A 21,260-nucleotide genomic window follows, 5' to 3' on the forward strand; every position below is an offset into this window, starting at 1 on the left:
TAAATTCATGACCTGTTATAAATTGCTGAATTATTAGATTAGTTTTTTTTTACACCCGAGTAACCAAATCAAGGCCTACTTGTTTTATAACTGATCAATGAAACAAAATTAAAAGAAAAATGAATGTTTTCTCAATTTATTTAAGGAATACAGTTAAAATAAGTTACATTTAATACAAAGTCTTAAAAAAGTCATAGTATTTCTGATATACAGAAATGTAATTAGTCAAGTAAATACAGAGTTGGACCTCCATTGTCATACCATTTCAAATGTCTTTTGTATTTAGGAAATAAGTGAAATATTAAATCTAAATAAAATACATTTTAGAATTGAACAGCTAAAATAATTAGTTTTTATTATATATACATGGCAGTATTTTTCCAAAATAACATTAAAAGTACAGTACAAAAGAAATCTGACAACAGTACTTACGGTAGTCAATCTCTGCTGTTTGTTTTTTTCTTTTTCTGACGCGTCTCTACTCCAATACATTCGGCCTTTCCGAACGCAACGTCACGTCCTGTCTCTTCAAGGTTCAGCAGTGCTCCAGCATGGCGGACACCGGTGTGGTGGAGACGCTCCTACGGCGGATAGAGAAGGTGGACGATGGCGTGGACAGCCTGGAAGTGGCATCAGGCCTCGGTGTGGACCACCAGGTCATCGTTGGAGCCGTGAAGAGTCTGCAGACTCTCGGAGACGTGAGTTTAGGGGTTCTGACGGCCCGGCGGAAGTCGAGTCTGTCATCGTCAACAGTGTTCATTTAGTTTGACTGATGCAATAACGTCACGACGCTTTTACAGAGACCTGTCAGATATAGTTGTTTAGACGCCTCGGCGTTCAGTTATACAGCACAGTTAGGATGAGTATTTACTCTGCTGAAGAAGTCATATTTAAGGGAGCTGACACCTGCTGTTTGTTTCCTACCTGTGCAGATCATTTCAGCCGAGCAGCGCTCCACCAAGCGATGGGAGCTGACGGAGGAAGGAACGGAGATAGCCGAGCAGGGCAGCCAGGAAGCCCGGGTCTTCAGCTCCATCCCGCTGGAGGGTCTGGCACAGAGCGAGCTCATGGTGAGTGAGTGCTGCAGGTCGAGGACAGGATAGGTTGACCACTGTGACAGTGAAACAAACACACACACTCTCACACCTGCAGCCGGTCTGATGCTGAACAAACTAATGGGAACGTTCAGCCTGATTTAGTCTCTGTTGTACCGTACATGTATTTACCAGGTGTCTTTTGAAGCTTGTTACCAATACCATCAGTGGATATCTCTTCACGATCTGCTACAATGTCTGTCCTGATAAAATAAATCCAGTATTAATACACACCATAGTAAACGATCATGTTTCTAGCTCTGGTGCTTTGTTTACATACCCGTTTACAGAGTCAGGCTGTGTATTCACACCGGTTTTTTCCGCAGCGCACACCGATGCGGATCTTGAGATATTCACTGATTTTGACAAAAAGTGACAAACTCTTAATCATTATTACATGATGTTTTAGATAATTGAATATGTCTATAGTTGTCATTTAACTTGTACACAGAATTTACACCACGCACTGTTGCAAATGTGAATATCTGATATTTTCACTCTGACACGGTTGCTCCTCTGTGTCTGTCCCTGTGCAGAAGCTGTCCTTTGGGAAGATCGGCTTCAGCAAGGCCATGTCCAACAAGTGGATCAGATTGGACAAGGCACACGAAGGCGGCCCCAGGATATTCAAGACCGTATGTCAACTTCACATCAGCCTAGGAAATCATGGTGCATTTCTTTTCCTGCCGATACCAGTTCTAAAGTGTGTGTGTCTGTGTGTGTGTGGTTATGTGTTGATCCCCAGGTGGAGAGCATAGAGGACCAGGTGAGAGAGAAGCTGCTTCTGGTATTGAAAGGCAACACGTCTCAGCTGGAAGAGAAGGAGAAGAACGAGCTGAAGAAGAGAAAGCTGCTGTCAGAAGTGTGAGTCCCCAGCAGACCCTTTTGCACAGCAGGGTGATGGTTGTGTGCCTTTGTCGGCCAGTAGGGGGCAGTAGGAGGTTTACTGTGGCCTCTGTGAGGTTGGGATTATATCTAAAACTTGTCAGACGTTCGGCTTCAACAGTTTCGTTAAATAACGTTTATAACATATGTTTATGGAAGAACCATGGATTGTGTTTTGGTATCTGTGACTTTTGTGGCAGATGCTTTGGGACTGGATTCCTTCCATTTCATAACACAGTTGCAGTGTTTCCCCTACCATTGTAAAAGCATTATACAGGCCTGGCGGGGCCGCCAGGCCTGTATAATGCTTTTACCACCGGGCCTAAAAAAAATTCCAGGGGAAACACTGAGTTGTATAGTCAAACAGCTGAATTCTTCCAGCAGAGCTAGTAGAGTTTCATCTTTTATTTGTGTCAACCTGATCAGAGGGACAGTGGATAAAGTGAGACAGTTAATCGCATAGATGTTTGGAATATGGTGCAAGCTGCTGTCACCTACAACACCTTGCATAAATGCAACGTCTTTAAGACCATGTTAGGGTCCAAAGTGAGCCTTGCTCCAGAATGTACTGTGTACAGGGAAGGGAAGGAGAATAAAAAAACATGTCTCTAGATTAACTCAGTTACCAAATATGTCGCGTGTGTGTTTTTGATGTCTAAATCCTCATCATAGAGACAGACAAAGATGAGAGGTGTAGCAGAGAAACTCGCAGATATGCCAGTGGGGTTCATGTAGACATATTTGGGCGACTGTGGCTCAGGTGGAAGAGCGGGTCGGCCAATGATCGAAGGGTTGGCGGTTCGATCCTCGCCCAACCACTTGTGTCATGGTTGTTGTGTCCTTGGGCAAGACACCCACCTTGCCTTGTGTGAATGTGTATGACTGCTGTATGTTTGAGGTGGTGGTCAGAGGGGCCGTCGGCATGGAATGGCAGCCACGCTTCCGTCAGTCTGCCCCAGGGCATCTGTGACTACTGTCGTAGTTTACCACCACCGGTATGACTGAGTGTGAATGAATGGAACCTGGAACCCTGTAAAGTGCTTTGAGTGCCTAAAAGCACTGTCTGTCTTTATCATGCATTTCAGTACAGCACCACCAAACACTTCCATAGGGTTGAGTAAGCATACAACAGCAACTGTTTTGTGTCTGTTTTTTAGGACGGTGAAGTCTTACTGGATCTCTAAGGGCAACTCCTTCAGCACCTCCGTCACCAAACAGGAGACGGAGCTCACTCCTGAGATGATTGCCAGGTAAGGACAGCTGCTATTCATTTGGTTTTCATATTTGGTGTACCGTTCTCTGTCTAGCTCAACGTGACATGGTGTGTGTGACCCGTCCGTCCTGCTCCATCTCTCAGTGACGGTGTGCAGGATATCAGACAAGGGGACACAGAGAAACTCTGCCCATATATGGGGACAAGTCCAAAGATTTGGACTTTGTCCTAAAGGCAGGGCAGGACAAACGGAGTGTGCACTAAAAAGCCTTTTTATATCTCAATGGTCTTTTGACGTTCCTATTCTCTCTGTAGTGCGGCTTGTTGCTTTGTATCTTTTGGGTGCCCTGTAACAGTCGCTGTTTCCATTATATACTTTTAAATTAAAAATAATGGTTAATGAATATATGCATTAATTTTAGCCCGCATTGAATCATACTGTATCATAGATTGAGCTTAAGCCTTGAGATGTTCCTTCTACCACAACATTCAAATCGATGCTTTTACTTTCAAATGAACTGGAGCGTGTGCGTGTGTGTGTGTGTGTGCGTGTGCGTGTGTGTGCGTGTGTGTGCGTGCGTGTGTGTGTGTGTGTGTGTAAGCTACTGACTATAAAGAAGAAGGATGCTGTGGTTTACAGAAGTCAAAGCAGCTGACTCTTTGTTTGTGTTGTGTTTTCAGTGGCAGCTGGAAAGAGAAGAGCTTTAAGCCTTATAACTTTGAGGCTCTGGGCGTGGCTCCAGACTCTGGCCACCTGCACCCGCTGATGAAGGTGCGGACGCAGTTCAGGCAGATCTTCCTGGAGATGGGGTGAGGACTGGAGCTGTAAATATCCAAGTGAAACAAGCCATTTCACACACACACACAAGCACATGTACACAGGCACACACACACACACACAGGCACACGCAGGCACACACACACATACATAAAACACACACACACCAACACAGAGGAATAAAAAACACACACACTCGCACACACCATACAGGCATACAAAACACTCACACAGTTAATTCTCTTCATTTCGTAGCTTCACAGAGATGCCCACCAACAACTTCATAGAGAGCTCTTTCTGGAACTTTGACTCCCTGTTCCAGCCCCAGCAGCACCCGGCCAGAGACCAGCACGACACCTTCTTCCTGTCAGGTGAGTGTCTTACCTGTCTCTCCCTCAGCCCTGGGATGCCTTCAAGTCATCTCAATGATCATTTCTCCTGAACGCCATTGTTTCCCAGACCCAGCACTGGCCCATGACTTCCCTCCGGACTACCTGGAGAGAGTGAAGACTGTCCACTCCAAGGGAGGCTATGGTTCACAAGGGTGAGACAGCCATCATCACATAACAAACAATACCATTCAGCCCCAGGACAAGCTTGCCTAATAAACTGCTGTCCTTCAGGTACAAGTGTGAGTGGAAGATAGAGGAGGCTCAGAAGAACATCCTCCGCACTCACACTACAGCCGTCAGCGCACGCATGTTGTATAAACTTGCCCAACAGGTGAGTTGGACACACATACTTTACAGGTTTGCATTTTTTTTGTGGTAATGTTTTTAAAGGAGTTTTCCCTTTTTTTATATCCTTTTAAGAACACTAGCATAGAACACTAGCATTTATTTTTTTTAGAATGCATCTTAAGACTGAACTCTTACCCATGAATCACTATCTTTTTTGGACTCCCAAAGTCGGTCCTTAAGCCCAACCTCATGGCTGCTGTCGTGGCAACAAATCCCTGCAGCCCGGTTTGAGGCTAAAAAAAGTGTAACTTTGAGTTCCAGATTAGTTCTATATACATGCAATGTATTTTTATTATTCATTTTGGACTGAGATGTATATTTTATAAAAATAAAAATTAGGGGAGTGGACACAAGGACGTGCATGAAACAGCAAAAATGCAGTTGTGTAACCGTTCACACATTTTTGTTAACGTTCAAAGCGTATGTGTTGTCAATGAGTTTTTATTAACCATTAAGTCATTAACCATTCTCCCTCTCTTCTCTCCCTCCTCCTGTTTTCCCACCAGGAGAAGTTCACCCCGGTCAAGTATTTCTCCATCGACCGTGTGTTCAGGAACGAGACCCTGGATGCCACCCATCTGGCAGAGTTCCACCAGATCGAAGGTGTGGTGGCAGACTACGGCCTGACACTGGGAGACCTCATGGGAATCCTGCATCAGTTCTTCACCAAACTAGGTCAGCAAGACAAAAAAAAAGTCAAACTGTCAAAAAAAAAAGAAAAAAATCCCAAAACACACAAATAAAGCCCCCTTTTTGTTTTCTAGGAATTACCAAACTACGCTTCAAGCCTGCCTACAACCCGTACACAGAGCCCAGCATGGAAGTGTTCAGCTACCATGAAGGTAAAGTACCACTAAAAAGTTTCATCCAACCAATCGCTTTCCAGCTGGAAAATTAATCCAATAAATTTAAATAGCTTTTTTTAAATAAAATGTTTAAAGGTTCTGCTCAACAAAGGCAAAACACAGTAACATAAACACAAGTTGTGCCCTGAAACATCTGCATAAAGTGAACGCTATGAGGTGGCTACAGCTACAACTAATGTCAGAAAACTTTCAATCCTTTTTTTCTCAGCTCACCTGCTCCTCTAGTTACTACATCTGTGCCTTGTGTGAGACAGTTCTGTTTTGTGGTTTTGGTTTGATCTCTTTCTCTCCGTTCGTACAGGACTCAAAAAGTGGGTGGAAGTAGGGAACTCTGGCGTCTTCAGGCCGGAGATGCTGCTGCCCATGGGTCTGCCTGAGGACGTGTCGGTCATTGCCTGGGGCCTGTCTCTGGAGAGGTGAGCACGCCAACACACACACACACAATAAGAATTTGTTCCTAACAGAGCGAATACAAAGTGTGCTCTACAGGCTTAAAGGTTTTGAGAGATCTTAGCTGACCTGAATTTTATTAATTTTCAATAATTCCATTTTAAGGATTTATTCCCCACTCCACTTGTAACTGTTTTAATTAGGCTATTGTTCTGTTTTATTCAATTGATCTGAATGTTTTAATTGTTGTTGTCTCTTTGTAAGCTTGTTGTGTATTCTCATTGTATATTGTGTATCTGTCTCGACGTCATTGTAAAAGAGGGTAACCCTCAATTGATCTTTTGAGAATAAATAAAGGAAAATTAAAAATTCAGCCAGCAACTTACATTTTTAAGATTTATTTTGTCGTAATTGGATTATTCTTGTTTATAAATTATTTAAATTCACTTTCTACTTATATATTTCAAGTTAGATTATACATTTTTTTGTTGAGAGACTGCAGATACTGTTTTGGCTGTTTACAGCTAATCAAAGTCCTGTCGGTCACACTAGTGCTGCTTGTAGAGAATACTTTAATTTAATGTAAAGTTGTTGTAACTGACTTTTAACTGGGGGACAACGGCTATGGCTCATAAGTACGGAGTAAACAGGCTGGGATAGGCTCTATAATCCACTCGGAGTAATCCTGCCTCTTCCATACAGCCTTCTGTTGTTTCTGTAATACACACAACACAAACGGTATATTCTCCATGGATAACTGTTGCTCACTCAGCCTTTCTCCTCTGACCCCACAGGCCCACTATGATTAAATACGGCATCAACAACATCAGAGAACTGGTGGGACACAAGGTCAACCTACAAATGGTCTACGACGGCCCCATATGTCGACTGGACTCCTGAGGTATCGCCTAACCATAACCCTCGTTATAATAATTATTATTTTGGATGGACTCGCCTTACCTCCATCGCGTGACTCCTACATTTCTGTCTCACTGGAGGAAGCCCCTAAACCTGTGACTGTAGCAGAAAATAGGGTCCGTTTTCCTCCATCGCCCCTCCTTCAGACCGACCACAGTAAATTGTTCTTAAAGGGGACTTAATGATAGGAGCAGCCATTGGATCAACTTGAAACTGTGCTACCATAGAAAACATCAGTCAAAGTCTTGTTACATGCTACGGAACAGCAAACAACCTTATTGTACAGGAAACAATACAACTTTTGGAACAAAGGTCCAATAAAAAGCTTTTTTTCCAAATAACACAATGTGACTCAATGTGTGTTTTGTTAACTTGTTGTAAACATGCCATATTGTATTTCTAAGTTAGTTATATCTGACTTCTGCTTTATTAATATAAAAACTAAAAATACATCTACCGTGACTGATGTCAAAGCTGGAAATAATCGTTTTCAACCCCTCAAATTGATGTCTACTATAATAATTTTTAACATATAATGGGGAAAAAAACATGCAGGCGAATTAATCAATTAATCTGCGTAAGTCCTGGTGTTGTGCGTGCCGGCTTAGTTGAATATCCTACTGGCTGGGACACTTAATAGGACTCAGCCTTCATTTAATGTGAGCTTGTTCACATTAATGAAGGCTGAGCCAAGATGTTCAACTTAAAGTGACACCAGCAATCAAAGCCTAAATGTTGACTATGTAGACATTTTAATTCTGTGTGGAAGTCCCGTTAGCTGACAGGTTAAAAACAGTGGCTTGAATAAAGATTTAAAAAAAGGGCACGTAGGCCCCGCTGTGCCCCCCCATTTCTGCAAATAAAATTGAAACAGCCCAGAACCTTCTCACCTCTGTCTTTAGAGGGCTTGATCTTTTCAACTATGTGGAGAACACAACCTCCTAAAGGCAAGCAGACCGCCCACTTTTTTGGATTTTGTAATTCTGCATTCGGAACATGTTTTTCCGGCCCCTTACCCCTTATTTAAAAAAAAAGGAGGAAGTCTGAGAATAGAGGCTGCAGAGAGCTGATATTAAAGCTCACTTTCCCAGCATGCCATACTACTGTTTACCTGTTGTGCTACGGGCTGCCCTGATTGGCTACGCACACCGCAGTTGGAAATCTATAAGCACCTGTGACACTTAATATAAAGGTTGTGACACTAAGCTGTGTTGTGTTCTTGAGGAACTACTAAGTCTTCCTCTTAACCTAATCCCCCCCCAGTGTCTTGAAATAACATTTTACTCATGAGACGACCAGCTGGTTGGTTTAACAGTTCTGAAGCAGCTTTGTCCATGCGACTATAACATAGTCCTAAGTACCCCCTCTCAAGTCCCAGGAAGATTCGGATCTCCCGGGACTTTTTTTTTTACCAGAACCTTAAGATCAGTGACAACAGGAACACTGACACTAAATTCCAGCAGTATGACACGATATACTCAGAAACCTGTGAGCTGGTGTCCTGAGCCCACAGGTTAATCTCTAGTTGCGCAGGGAGATTATTGGTACATGATCACACCCAATCTTTCAATCTCATGCCACCAGTGCAAAACAGTTAACAAGTCACTCCCACTGATGCTGGGCTTCGATAAGAAAAAGCTTTATTTCATCAGCGTAAAACCAACAAATAGTGTCTGTTACACTCAATCTGACATGTCGAACAGCTTCTCTCTGAAGCCTATAGGCACGCAGAGACAATACACAGTGACCTCTTTTAATCCTCTTTGGTCCTTGGTTTTTCACTTCTTTAGGGTGATTGCTTTGACTTTTTATCCGTGCTAGGCTCTGTTAACGGGCATGTTGCTAGCTACGGTGGGCCCTTTTGTTTACAGACATTTTGTTTACATACCCGTTTACAGAGCCTATGTTGTCAAATTGTAATTTTGACCACAAGCATTCTCCATTCAGAATATAAAGGAGCAGGCCACAGCGCGGTGTGGTCAATGCAGAGGATTTCCCAGTGTCACTTTAGGAGGGAAACATGAGACTGGGGTTTCTACACATCATACATGACAAACACCTGTTGAGGGCCACATGGAACACATCACAGTAGTCAGATCTTCACGTGTCATATGTGTTTTGGGTTCCTGTGCATGATCACGGCCCTTGTCAAACACAATATCACATGTCCTTGGGGATGAGGACCTCTTTGAGTCCCCCCGGGCTTGTGGAGAAAGTCAGAGGGCTGTTAGTCATGCTGTGCGAGTGTGGGAAGAAATGGGGGAGGTGGGGGAGGTGGGGCATGTGGGGCATGCCGCTCATTAGCATTGGGCTCATCTGGGGGCTGCCATCGTGGAAGACGGGCAGGGCTACGACCACGTCGTCCGAGTCCCACACGTGGAAGGCGTTGTGGGCAAAGGGGTGCACTGTGGGAGGATGGCTGGTGGCCACATTCTGCGGGGTGCTGTCCTTGGTCTCTTCTTCCTCAAGCGGACCCAACAAACAATCTAAACACCGGAGACAGTGGTTAAAGATTGCAGCCTACTACCAACGGTAACAAAAGGATATGAGGTCAGTGGATAACAGGTATTCCCAACCAGGGGCACATGTATTCTAGGATAGAGAAATAAATAGATGGATAGTGTTATGGAAATGAATATTGCCATAACGATGGATAGATGGATAGATAGATAGATAGATACTACAGTGACTTAACTGTAAACTTGACCAAACTAACCCAAACACTGACAGTTCAATTAACAAAGAAATGTAACAATATACGCTTTTTTTTTCAAAGGACAGTTTGAACATAACCCTATCCCTTGGAACATGACGAAAGGAGTTATTCTGTTCATATGATGGGGCTTTTGGGAATATAAATATGACAATTCATACAATCCACTCTAGATGTGAACGTCTATTTGAAATAGTTGGTTGACTCAAATAAACTGTATATTACACCTTATTTTGAGACGCCGCAGGCAAAACAAAATAAAGATGTTACTGACTTTATCCAACATCTAGATTTTCGTTGTTTACATAATTGCTCAGGTATTGCCAAATTTCCACATTAATTCAAACATTTCTGAAAGATATAATACAAAAAAATGATTGTTTGTTATTGACTGGTAACGTTGCATGATGATGTATTTTAAGTTTAAAATATTACACTATTCATCTGCAGTGTCTCGCCTATTAAGTCACAAGAAGGCAATACCTGCTATGTCAATGGCCAGGTCCTTTATGAGATGTCCAACAATAGCATAGGCCACTCCAACGACTACCACTCCAGCCATGAGCAGGTACAGCACACCCTTGGGCAAAGGGATGAGATCCTTGGGTGGGGGCCTGTACTGCCTGTACATAGGCTCTTCTGTTGGCGGTACATACGGGGAACCTTTTCCTACAGCCACGGGAATCAAGCCCGTGACATTATAGACATCGTAGACATTGTAGATATCCATGACTTGAGATTTATGAACTGTCAATGATTGACTGTTCCCTTTGTTTCCCTCCTCAATCAAAGCTGCTCTGTTCTCCTTACATGGCAAATGTATCCATTCCTGCAAAGAAAACAAAAGAAACATGTAGGCCTACAAGGAAAGTCATTTCAGTAACAGCATTTAGACTTTGCATTTCAATTCCAACCTTGTTCCAAAGCTCCAAATCTCTCCAAACACGTCTTCTCAAAAGTCCCTCTGTCCTTGGTGCTGAAATGAAGCGTGCCCTCCTCCAGCAGTAGTAAACCGTCTGATCCGCCCACTATAGGTCCATCCTACTCTGCTCTGTCAACATGTCTGACCCAGGCTTACTGCGCTTAATTCCTTCATCTTACCTAGAAGTCGTCTCGCAGGAAAAAAATCAGTCAATCCAGCTTTGTCTGAAGTAAAGGGAACAGTCAGGCCTATCGCCTGAAGGTGCCAACAATCTGTTTCACGTGAGAGGTACGCTAATTCAAAATAGATTTGATTTTTACCCTTGTAAATCTAGACCCAAGTAGGAACAATTAGCAGCAGCTTAAAATCGTGCATCTGCTGGACTATGCTGGATTGTTTTAATAGAGCCCCATGCACTGTAGTTTTCTTGAAAACAAAGTAAAGCTCTATTTTAAATTTTTTAAATACAGGCCAATATTTCTCATCAAAACACATCCTTGAGGCACAACAGATCCAAAGACGATATGAGGCCCATAGCCTCTGTTAGATGCCGCATTGTTTACATCTGGCATATTTCCCAGCCTTTGTTGGTGTGTGACCCCAACTGTCAATCTGTCAAGCAGCGTGAAGCCATTAGCAGGATATCAATCAGCCACCTGTAAACACTTGTGAAAATAGTGTTCCTGTGTGGTATAAAGTAATTAAATTCACATTGTACATTTAACCTTCCATCTTAATGTAACAGTGTACACCAGTGGGGTCGGTTCCCCATGATGTTCACCAACCCTGAAGAAAAACACGTCAACAAAACACTACTGACTACTGGTTTGACTGGGGGCAGAAGCTGACCTAAAGTAGGAGGCAGGGCCCTCATGCCAAAATTGTGTTTGCATGGCCCATTTGAATTTTTTTTATAGCCTACAGTAGGTTCCTATTCTTTTTTAGGAGTGGTATTAGTTTCTCAACCTCTCCCTGTCTATTTTGGGATGATGTCAGCCTAGAAATGTTGTGTTTATGTGTGTGAGTCACATACACATAAACATAGTGGTGAAGTTATTCACTGTTTCCTCGATCCATTTGTAGTGAGGTGGTCAGAGCGTCCCCCTAGAGGCTCAGTCCTCAGAAGCAGCAGACCCGGTTCGGAATCAACAGGTCGGTTCTCTGCATGCCATTCCCCTCTCTACCCCATTTCATCTCTGTCTCTCTGCACTATTAATAAGATGCATTGAAAATCCCAAAAAATAATCTTTAAAAAAAATAACGGTTTGAGGTCAAACGATCTTATATTACACAAAAGATTAGAGAGAAGTCCCAAAAATGTAATACAAATGTAATCGTTTTCTTCTTTCCTCTCCCATTAATCATCTCACAACCCCTCAGATGAATCTGGTGACCTATTGGAGGGGGCCTGACCTATAATACCACTGGACTAACTGCGTTCTTACTAACATTTTTCACTTACAGTATTATTCACTGTTCCCTTTTTTACTACCCGAGTACCACCCCTGAGTAAAAGTAACTCCCTATCATGGAGCCTAATATATAAATCAGAACAGTACATTTTATTCTATTACTTATATTAAAAGGTACTACGAGGAACTTTTAAATATTTCTGAAACTGAAGATTTTCAGAAAATGATCATGAATTACATGTAACAGCAAACGAGACCATCAGGTCAAAGAATAGTATTTTTATATAGTTTTTCTTAATGCCATGGGTGACGCTCACACAGGAACAACAGCTGACGTAGTAAAAACACCATCACTTTTGTCCAAAGGGGAAGCAAGAATGAACACAAACTGAAAGTTCCTCGGAGCACCTTTAATTTATTATTTCAAATAAGCAATATATTCATGGCTTAAAAATAAATTTTATTTTATTCAAGCTCTGACTTACATCTTTATTAAACCAAGCCAGTAAAGTGCCAAAGGCAATCATGTAACAATAGTAGCTGATGTTATCATTCATGCAAGATTACACCAAGTGCAGAGGGACAACCTCTGAGTCATGTCATTGAAATTTAAATTAAGATTGCTTCACAGGCAATTCCAAACAAGTTGTGGGCATTTACTGTCTGATAAGATGTTTTTATACAGTAATACTGTTGCATACCTCTGTAACTAGCAGCAAATTTCATTCAGAACCGTCAATATGTCACTACAGTAGTGTCCATGGAAGTCTATACAATTATTTATTTGTTTAAGTAGAGTAGAAAAATAGCCCTTTTTTAATTAAAAACTATCTACTTTCTCTCCAAATAAAGCACTCAAACATATATTCTACAAACCGGAGAGAAAGCAAACGTCAAAACTATACAGATAAGTATTCGGAATCGTCACAATAATTTGCCGCTGAGTTTGACATGCGAGTTACAGTTCTAACAGCAGCTTCCTGGTGGCAGCATTTAGAGAGGAGGGATCTATTTGTCCACAGTGAAGGACTGCAGGCCGGTGATGGCTCGGCCCAGGATCAGGGCGTGGATGTCATGAGTACCTGGAGGGGGAGAGGACCCAAATCATACTAGATTAAAAAGTGCAACACCAAAAATACGGTTAATAAAACAGTAATAAGGGAGGGGGACGCCTTACCAACTGAGCTAAAGGCGCCCCCAAAACAGTAATACTTCTAACTAATCCCTAAGCTTTTGTTTGCAGAAGCTAATGGAATGTCTTTTTTGGTTTCTTAATTTTTTTAAATCTTATTTTTACCGTGGGTAATTTCCTTTTAAAAATCTTTCAGATAATTAATTTCCATTTTGACTATGCCTAAAGTATTTTATACTAGGGCACGTGCAAACTCGTCTCGACCAAGTGGACTATTTTCTCAATGTGTCACTCCTCACCTTCGTATGTGTTGACAGCCTCCAGGTTCATGACGTGGCGGATGATGTGGTATTCGTCTGAGATGCCGTTTCCTCCCAGCATGTCTCTGGCCTGCCGGGCGATGTCCAGGGATTTACCGCAGCTGTTCCTCTTCAGCATGGAGATCATCTCTGGCGCTGCTCTGTTGACCAAAAAAAAAAAAAAAACAGAATTTACTTAACTTTAATTTCAGGCAAGACGCTTGTCCGCCGATTTGGACCACACTGAAACATTTTAACAACCATAAAGCCCCTTTGACACTGTAGTGGTAGGATTCCCGCAACATTCCCGGAACGCTCTATGTGTGAATAATTAAATCGGGAAGTTGTGGAACAGGGGCGTGGCCACGTTTTCAAGACGAGCTAAAAGTCAGACTGCAACCGGGATTTTAAATATCTCTGAGGTAGCAACAATTTCTGTAGTCAAAGAAAGAAAAGTTAAATGTCAAAAAAAACATTTTTAAAAAGCTGCTGACAGGCACGGTGATATCCGGAATTGCTTTGTAAAAGGGTCTAAAGAAAGGAAAATAGGAAATGCCATATATACCATGTCTGATCCTATGTCTGATAGCATGTCCGATCCTATCAAATAGACTTCTGCTAGAGGATCAAGAGGTCTTTACCTCTTGTCATCGATAAGTCTCCCCAGCTGCAGACAGGACTGAAGGCCGATAGTGATCTCCGTCAGCATGTCGGCCATTTTCTTCTGCATCAGCTGATTCCTTGCCAGTGGCACCCCGAACTGGATTCTGGTTTAGAAAAACAACAACGTCCTCATGTTAATGAATAAATAACAAGGTAACGTGAAAATCTGTAACATTACACTGGGAGAGCTGGGACATCTGACCTGTCAAGAGTGTACTGTCGAGCTGCGTGGAAACAGAACTCTGCAGCGCCCAGAGCGCCCCATGCGATACCGTAGCGAGCGTTGTTCAAGCAGCCAAAAGGACCCTGGAAGCAGCAAGAGAGAGAGAGGGCTTTTACTGCTGTGTGTCTTTCACATGAAACAAAATGCCTAATAGAAAATGGACGCTGTTGAGCCAAAAAATGTATCTCAATCATTAAGCACACACAAACAAAAAGAGCCATAAACAATGTAGGATATCCTGAACACATTAATATAATAAATATATGTTTTTTTTTTTTTATTAAAAGCTTATATCATTTATTATATTCATATTTTTTTCCTTTTTGTTCATCTTCTATTCATTTTTTACCAAATCGTTCCGAATCAAGACTTCATTTCATGTAACAGAACACAGGCGTGTACAGTCATTTAAAACCATCTTCCTACAACACATCCCTCCAACTGAACTGCTGTCACTCTCACCCCAAGGCCTGAGACGTTAGGCAGCAGGTTCTCCTCTGGCACTTCCACCTCGTCCATGACGATCATGCCAGTGGCGGAGGCTCTCAGGGAGAACTTGCCCTCGATCTTAGGCGTGGAGAAGCCCTTCATGCCGCGCTCCAGGATGAAGCCGCGGATCTTCCCGTCGTCACATTTGGCCCAGACTACGGCCACATCCGCCACAGGGGAGTTGGTGATCCTGGTGGTGGAAGCAGAGGGCATGTGAGGGGCACACGCCTTTGTGTATGCACTGGTAGACCACATTTTTCTATTAAAGAATAAGTGACACTCATTTGAACTGTAATTATGCAATGTAGTGGTGGGTCAACTTTATGACCTGCATTTACCAACTACTGAAAATATTCTGTAATCCGTTCTGCATGTTCTTAAACACTTGGACCTACAGCATAATACATTCATTAACTTATACAAATATTGAAAAAAAGTACTCTCCTCGATTAGAAAAAACGAGTCTCTGTTAATGTCATACAGCCAAATGTCATACATCACTTTGGCTGTAAAGAGCACCACCATGTGGACAACTAATGCCATGTCGAGCCCTGTGCCAAAGCAAAATCCTGCATCGTGACATCAGGAATGTCTTCTTACTAAAATGTAAAACATCATATTAGATGCAAGAAAAAATGACTGAATAAAGCAAAGACATTAAAATTAAAACATCTGTTAGCTGTTGTTGTGACGACGTAGTTCCCAAATAATTAATTCATTTACTGGATGTTAATACACTTGACATTAACCCCCGATACCTAATGTAACCCTGTCATCAGGAGGTGATTAAGTGCATGCAGATACCTGCTATGTCAGACACATCCCACTGTTGTCTCTGTTTATTATGTTGCAGTTTCATGCTTCCTTAAAATAGACCTCCTGACCCGAAAGTGTTCTTGGCACACACTGGCAGTAAGGTGTAATAAATAGCCTGAAATACAATCCTACATGCCTTCTTTTAAAAAGGTTTGAAAACATACACCCAGCTATTAGAATGACTTATTTTCACTAAAAACTAAAAAGTTATCCAAGTCTAAAGTGAGTTACGAGAAAACTACAAAGTGTATACCGTGAAATGATGACACAATTGGCCTCTATTGTTGCTGAAAAATCTACTTCAAATCCTGTCCATTAGAGTAAAGAAAAACGGTTCACCTTCCAATGAGACGTTATCAATTAAGGCATAGCTCAACAATCATCTCTTACTGTTTGGCACATATCCACTACTCACCAGGTCTTGGAGCCGGTGAGGGTGTAGGTGCGACTGGACGGATTGTATTTGGCTCTGGTTTCCATGCCGCTGGGGTCGCTGCCGTGGTTGGGCTCCGTCAAACCAAAGCAACCCAGGATCTCTCCACGAGCTATTAACAATAATTATGATAATATATTGGATTTTTATATTCCGCTTTTCTGGAAACTCAAAAGTTGTTTGCAATAAACCAAGAATAAACCAGCAGGTCAGTCAGTCATTGTTTGAATGTCAAGGTTAATGTGTTAGTTAACCTCCCAGAAACTCTGAGGTCAGCTACAACTCTACAATCTATTAAATCTGGTCTTAAAACATTACTGCTCAACTCGGCTTTTAAAATGACCTATACGGCTATATGTATTGCCTGATCTTTGTCCTATCTATTTTATATCTGTATTTGGTTTCATTTTTAATCGTCTTACTTTAATATGTTTTTTTTTTCATTTATTATTATTATTATTTTTGATATTCTTGCATACTTTTAATTGCAGTCAAATTGTAATAGGTTTCTGTTTATTTTTTTCAATGACCTCTTTTTGTTTTTACTCAATAAAGCACTTTGAATTTCATTTCCCCCATCTATTGTTGAAAGATAAGCTGACTGACTGTTGATAGAAAAAATTTAGTTGTTTTCTCCTCTTACCTAGCCTGGGGAGCCACTTCTGTCTCTGCTCCTCTGTGCCATAGGCATAGATGGGGTGCATGACCAGTGACGACTGCACGCTCATCACGGAGCGATAGCCGCTGTCCACTCTCTCCACCTCTCTGGCAATCAAACCATAGGCCACATAGCTTGTCCCAGCGCAGCCATAACCTTCACATCAAACACAGGAAGAGTGTTTTTGTCAGTGTCATTCACAATGGAGTGTTACACAATAAATAAAGTGAGGTTCAGAGTTTTGTCACAGACACGCTTTAAGCTTTCTCAAAAAACAAACAACGCACCGGTCCAGTGTGCACAAGGCCAAAGTCCATTTCAGAGAGTCATTTGTGTGACAGAAATCTGGCTGTTTTACAATACCACCATTATTGTATTGTACAATTTAATGCTACAATAAAACACACACCTGTGGAATATAATGTTAATGGAATCAAAAATGTAAATGGGATTGCCTGCCTCTGTATCCTACATGCAATCAGCCGCGAACAGTTTGCCTGTCAAATCAAATATACCCCGTTCAGTCTCACCTTTAATGGTTGGGCCCAGGACACCCATTTCTCCCATCTCGGACACAATGTCTCTGTGAAACACTGAAAAGAAATGTCACAAGGTTAAGATCTCATAAAGAACCTGTATTTAGAAACATAGACACGAAAAATGGGCATTATGCATGTGAAAGCAGCAAGGGGAGAACTGATCAAAGTTTAAAGCTCTTATTTGTAGTGTGCACAACAATTACTGAAGCAGTATTTGGCAATTCAATTTCAATTCAGTTCTAGTGCTCTCTCCAACAATGCTGCACAGAATGTATACAAGTAAATAATGCAAGTATCTGAAAAAAAAGTATATAAGACATTAAAGGATTTTGAGAAAAGGACCCTGATGAAATCGAACACCTCAATCACCTTCATTTCTGTTTGCCAAAAGGATGCGAGGCATCAGTTTCTCTTGGCAGTATGTCCGGAAAGAATCCCTGATCATGATCTCATCTTCCGTCAGCTGGCTCTCCAGCTCCAGGCCATCCTGCCAGTTGAACTGGACTTTAGCTGTCACACATTTGGAAGAGGAGCAATTACTCAAACTTAAAAACCACTGTTACAAACATGCTCTGGTGAGAATCGCCGATCAAAACATAATGTCTTACGTGCTTTAGGCTTCTGCTCAGTCTTTTCTGCGTATGTGGAAAATTGAAACGATGAAAATCATTAACATTGTGAAAGGAATGCAAGGATTTCATATGCCAAAAACTTTTAGAAATAACAAAATGCATTGTAAGAAGATATCGCACTGTTTCCTGATTTTCTAAGTAATTAAGAAAAAAGGTCCCTTCCCATAGTTGTAATATAGCACAGTTATTACTAAGGTACATTTAGTTACAATTTTGTTACTATTTGTCAAATTACAGATTACCCTGTATCAAATATAGCTTCAAAGGAAATGCATGGCTCTCCCTGTGAGTGTGTGTGTGTGTGGGTGTGAATGTTATTCAAATGACATTGAAACCATCAGGATGGAAATGGGCAACTCAAATTCAAGTTCAAGTACGGTATAAGCACGTTAATTACAGGTGCAGTTGTTGGCAATTAAATTCTTAAATCACCAGTGGGTGGTGCACTGTCACAATGTCACTGTCACAGTGTGGTGTCGCTGGCTGGCATGGTGTCATAGCACTTACCCAATCTGGCAGCCGCTGCAGTTCCCTGTGCTCTGGAAGCAGAGACGATGGCACATCTTTGAGGGTTGACCAAGAGACGGCACACAGCGCTCCTCAATGCCATAATGAAGACAAGTCTGTAAAACATACATGTTCCACGTTTGGTATACATTCACTCAACTAGATTCAAATTAAAAGTGCAATAGTATTACAGTGTCATTGTCAACCATGGTGCTGGCAGAGAAAGCATTGGCAATAACCTTCACAGCTATCTCCCTAAACTGAGAATTAGGAGCCTCAAAATGAGCTCATGGTGTCAAGATGTCAGAAGAAGAGCTAGGTGTAATAACCCTGAAACAGTGTCTGACTACTGGTCTGGATTATAAGTGAAAATGCCAGCTGCAATGGAAACACTGAAGAGATAATGACGATGCCATACTACTCCATGAAACAGATCATGAAGCGACCTGTTAGTCACACAGTGTCAAGTTAACAGACCTTAGTTCTGACAGCCAGCTCTGTTTGGTATGCAGCCAAGCTAAGGTAACCTAGCTCAGGTAACCTAGCTCAGCTAACCTGTGTTAAGTAACATTACTGTAGCGACATGCTAACAGCGCCAGCTCACGAAAGTTAGCTAGCTACTGGTGTTTACAGCATTATTTTCAGATAACCATTGTAACAGTGTACGGTAGCAGCAGTCAAGTTTGAACATAGCTGTAAAGAAAAGACATGGACGAATATGTATAAGAGCATTTACCTGTATTAATGGGACAACAACCCTTGTCCTGACTTCACTTTCCTTGCCTCAGGTTGACTACGCAGCCAGCGACACTCTACGTCAAAACACAGCCTGACGTCATCGCGCAAAGCAGACCTGCTGTGTGTGCCATAATGAGTGTGGCAAAGTAACTGAACCACAGGCCACATAATACACCCTGGTTAACTATTTATGTACAGAAGCAGTCGCTCTGTCTTTGTGAAGGCAATGTACGCAAAAGAATGACGCCAAGACATTTAAATAGGGGTGAGTTCTTTGTTTGTTTGTATCCATCATCACCCAAGATGGCTGCTTTCAGAGGACACTTCAGCCTCTGAAACCCTCTCTGATTGGCTCATTAGCGGAGGCGTGGGTTTTGGAGGAGGGGACATCTGTGGCTTTATTCAGATTTCACTTCCAAGAATTGAAGCACCCAAGGTCCAAGGATAGAAGTAGCAGCACCAGACCAGACACAATAAGTTCTCCAGTTGTTCTCATATCAACAGCCTACTCCTCAACATCTAGGCCTACAGGACCAGTGACCTGAGATTTTTTAAAGCTTGTTTTCAACTTAAATTCTCTGCTGTTTTATAACATTGTCATTTGCTTATGTCATGTCAGTCAAAATGGACTATACTTATGGATGCTGAATAGTTGTTCCCAATAAAACTAATAGTCTTCATTTCATTGCTTGAGTCATTACATACAAAATTGTTGAACTAGTTATCAAATTATGTCAAGCAAATGTTATACCTTTTCTTTATCATAGATACTTTCCTCGCTGCATTGCAAGGGATAATATCCGTTGTGATGTAGATGAAAATATGTGGCCAGACGGATAGGAACGTCTGGATGTGCCAGAATGATTTACCTATATATGTTCAGTTACAATATGTCCTGTTATATTGTTCACATTTGTGCATACCAAAAGGGTGTTTTTTATGTTTGTTCTAAATAAGTGACTGAAGTGTATTTTTCTTTTGCACAATTCTGTAGAATTGCAAAGAGCATATACAGTAAAAATGTGAAACATACGTATTCAGTGTCTTGTACTCACTTACTCCCCTAACTACAGCAATGTGTAACTTTACTGTAGTTTTCAAATTTATTTAACTTTTATTTATCCTCGAGAGACCAATTGAGGGGTGACCCTCATTTACAATGACGTCGAGATCAAACAAATTCAAAGGAAAAACAACAATACATAAACAATATTCAATGCAAAATACATCAAATACACAACAACAGGTGAAGAGAAAAACAATTGAAACATTTACACGGTGGTGAAGAGTGGCAGCATTCTTGAGCATTCACCGAGTTCTGACCTTTTTTTTGAATTGGAAAACACTGAGAGAATAAACTGTTATAATGAAAACATGACAAAGCCATTTGACTATCATGTTCATAAATGATGGTGTCAAGACTTCTCATTTTGATGAGACTGGCAGTTTGATTGACATGAATACTTGCTTTTGAGGAATAGACTATCCATTTTGAGCAAGTGATGTACTTTTGCAGGTTATCCACTAGGTTTTGCAGTTTGCACTAATTGTTTTGAGAAATGCACTAACTGCTGTGCAAATGTTAATAGTGATGTGAGAAAAGCACCAAAGCGACTGAGAAAAACTGAAATACATGGTAGATAGATAGATAGATAGATAGATAGATAGATAGATAGATAGATAGATAGATAGATAGATAGATAGATAGATAGATAGATAGATGGACGGACGGACGGACGGACGGACGGACGGACGGACGGACGGACGGACGGACGGACAGACAGACAGACAGACAGACAGACAGACAGACAGACAGATAGATAGATAGATAGATAGATTTAGATAGAGCTATATTGTATAGGATCGTTGTGAATAGAGTCTGCTCTGTCCCTTTTCGAAGACAGCCTCCATGTTACATATTCAGTCCAGTCTGCAGGTGAATGCCCAGGTGTTTGTGACCCTCCGCCACGTCAACCCCTTCTCCCAGGATGGATGGAGATAGTGTTCAGCTTAGTCCTCCTGGTCCATCCAAAAATCCCACCTCCCTCATCTTGGTCATTCTGCATATAGCCTACATTATTTGTATGTGCAGTTTGCTTACAATACTATAGAATAATTACTCCAGTAAACTTCAGAATGTAAGTTTTTATTGTAATTCTATTTTTTAAATATGCAAATGGAGATTTATTAAAATGGTGGT

The 21,260-nt window shown here is 41.6% G+C and overlaps 2 protein-coding genes across 2 annotated transcripts; one reads left to right on the plus strand and one right to left on the minus strand.

The window, feature by feature from the left end:
- Nucleotides 1-534: 534 nt before the first annotated feature.
- On the plus strand, nucleotides 535-7,225 carry farsa (phenylalanyl-tRNA synthetase subunit alpha). Its single transcript, XM_080044170.1, has 13 exons — nucleotides 535-698; nucleotides 933-1,070; nucleotides 1,631-1,729; nucleotides 1,840-1,958; nucleotides 3,137-3,229; nucleotides 3,874-4,002; nucleotides 4,226-4,341; nucleotides 4,430-4,514; nucleotides 4,594-4,693; nucleotides 5,217-5,385; nucleotides 5,475-5,552; nucleotides 5,878-5,992; nucleotides 6,761-7,225. The coding sequence occupies exons 1-13, from the start codon at nucleotides 552-554 to the stop codon at nucleotides 6,864-6,866; spliced, it is 1,494 nt and encodes a 497-aa protein (XP_079900296.1). The 5' UTR covers nucleotides 535-551; the 3' UTR covers nucleotides 6,867-7,225.
- A 5,109-nt stretch (nucleotides 7,226-12,334) lies between these two features.
- On the minus strand, nucleotides 12,335-19,117 carry gcdhb (glutaryl-CoA dehydrogenase b). Its single transcript, XM_080043807.1, has 12 exons — nucleotides 19,059-19,117; nucleotides 18,323-18,438; nucleotides 17,792-17,818; nucleotides 17,553-17,693; nucleotides 17,175-17,237; nucleotides 16,630-16,800; nucleotides 15,969-16,098; nucleotides 14,711-14,927; nucleotides 14,228-14,331; nucleotides 14,004-14,129; nucleotides 13,363-13,523; nucleotides 12,335-13,013 (listed from the first exon to the last, which is right to left on the minus strand). Exons 2-12 carry the CDS (start codon nucleotides 18,423-18,425, stop codon nucleotides 12,940-12,942), a joined length of 1,317 nt encoding a protein of 438 aa, XP_079899933.1. The 5' UTR covers nucleotides 18,426-18,438; nucleotides 19,059-19,117; the 3' UTR covers nucleotides 12,335-12,939.
- Nucleotides 19,118-21,260: the final 2,143 nt, after the last annotated feature.

Source organism: Ammodytes marinus (genome assembly GCF_949987685.1).
Source record: "Ammodytes marinus genome assembly, chromosome: 16".
Lineage (NCBI taxonomy): Eukaryota > Metazoa > Chordata > Actinopteri > Uranoscopiformes > Ammodytidae > Ammodytes > Ammodytes marinus.

Coding starts and splice junctions, on each gene's coding strand:
- farsa (XM_080044170.1), top strand. CDS start 552: ATGGCGGACACCGGTGTGGTGGAGACGCTCCTACGGCGGATAGAGAAG. Junction 1,071..1,630: donor TGGCACAGAGCGAGCTCATG/GTGAGTGAGTGC, acceptor GTCCCTGTGCAG/AAGCTGTCCTTTGGGAAGAT. Junction 1,730..1,839: donor GCCCCAGGATATTCAAGACC/GTATGTCAACTT, acceptor GTTGATCCCCAG/GTGGAGAGCATAGAGGACCA.
- gcdhb (XM_080043807.1), bottom strand. CDS start 18,425: ATGGCATTGAGGAGCGCTGTGTGCCGTCTCTTGGTCAACCCTCAAAGA. Junction 17,819..18,322: donor TGCAGCGGCTGCCAGATTGG/GTAAGTGCTATG, acceptor CCACATACGCAG/AAAAGACTGAGCAGAAGCCT. Junction 13,524..14,003: donor AGACTTATCGATGACAAGAG/GTAAAGACCTCT, acceptor TTTGGTCAACAG/AGCAGCGCCAGAGATGATCT.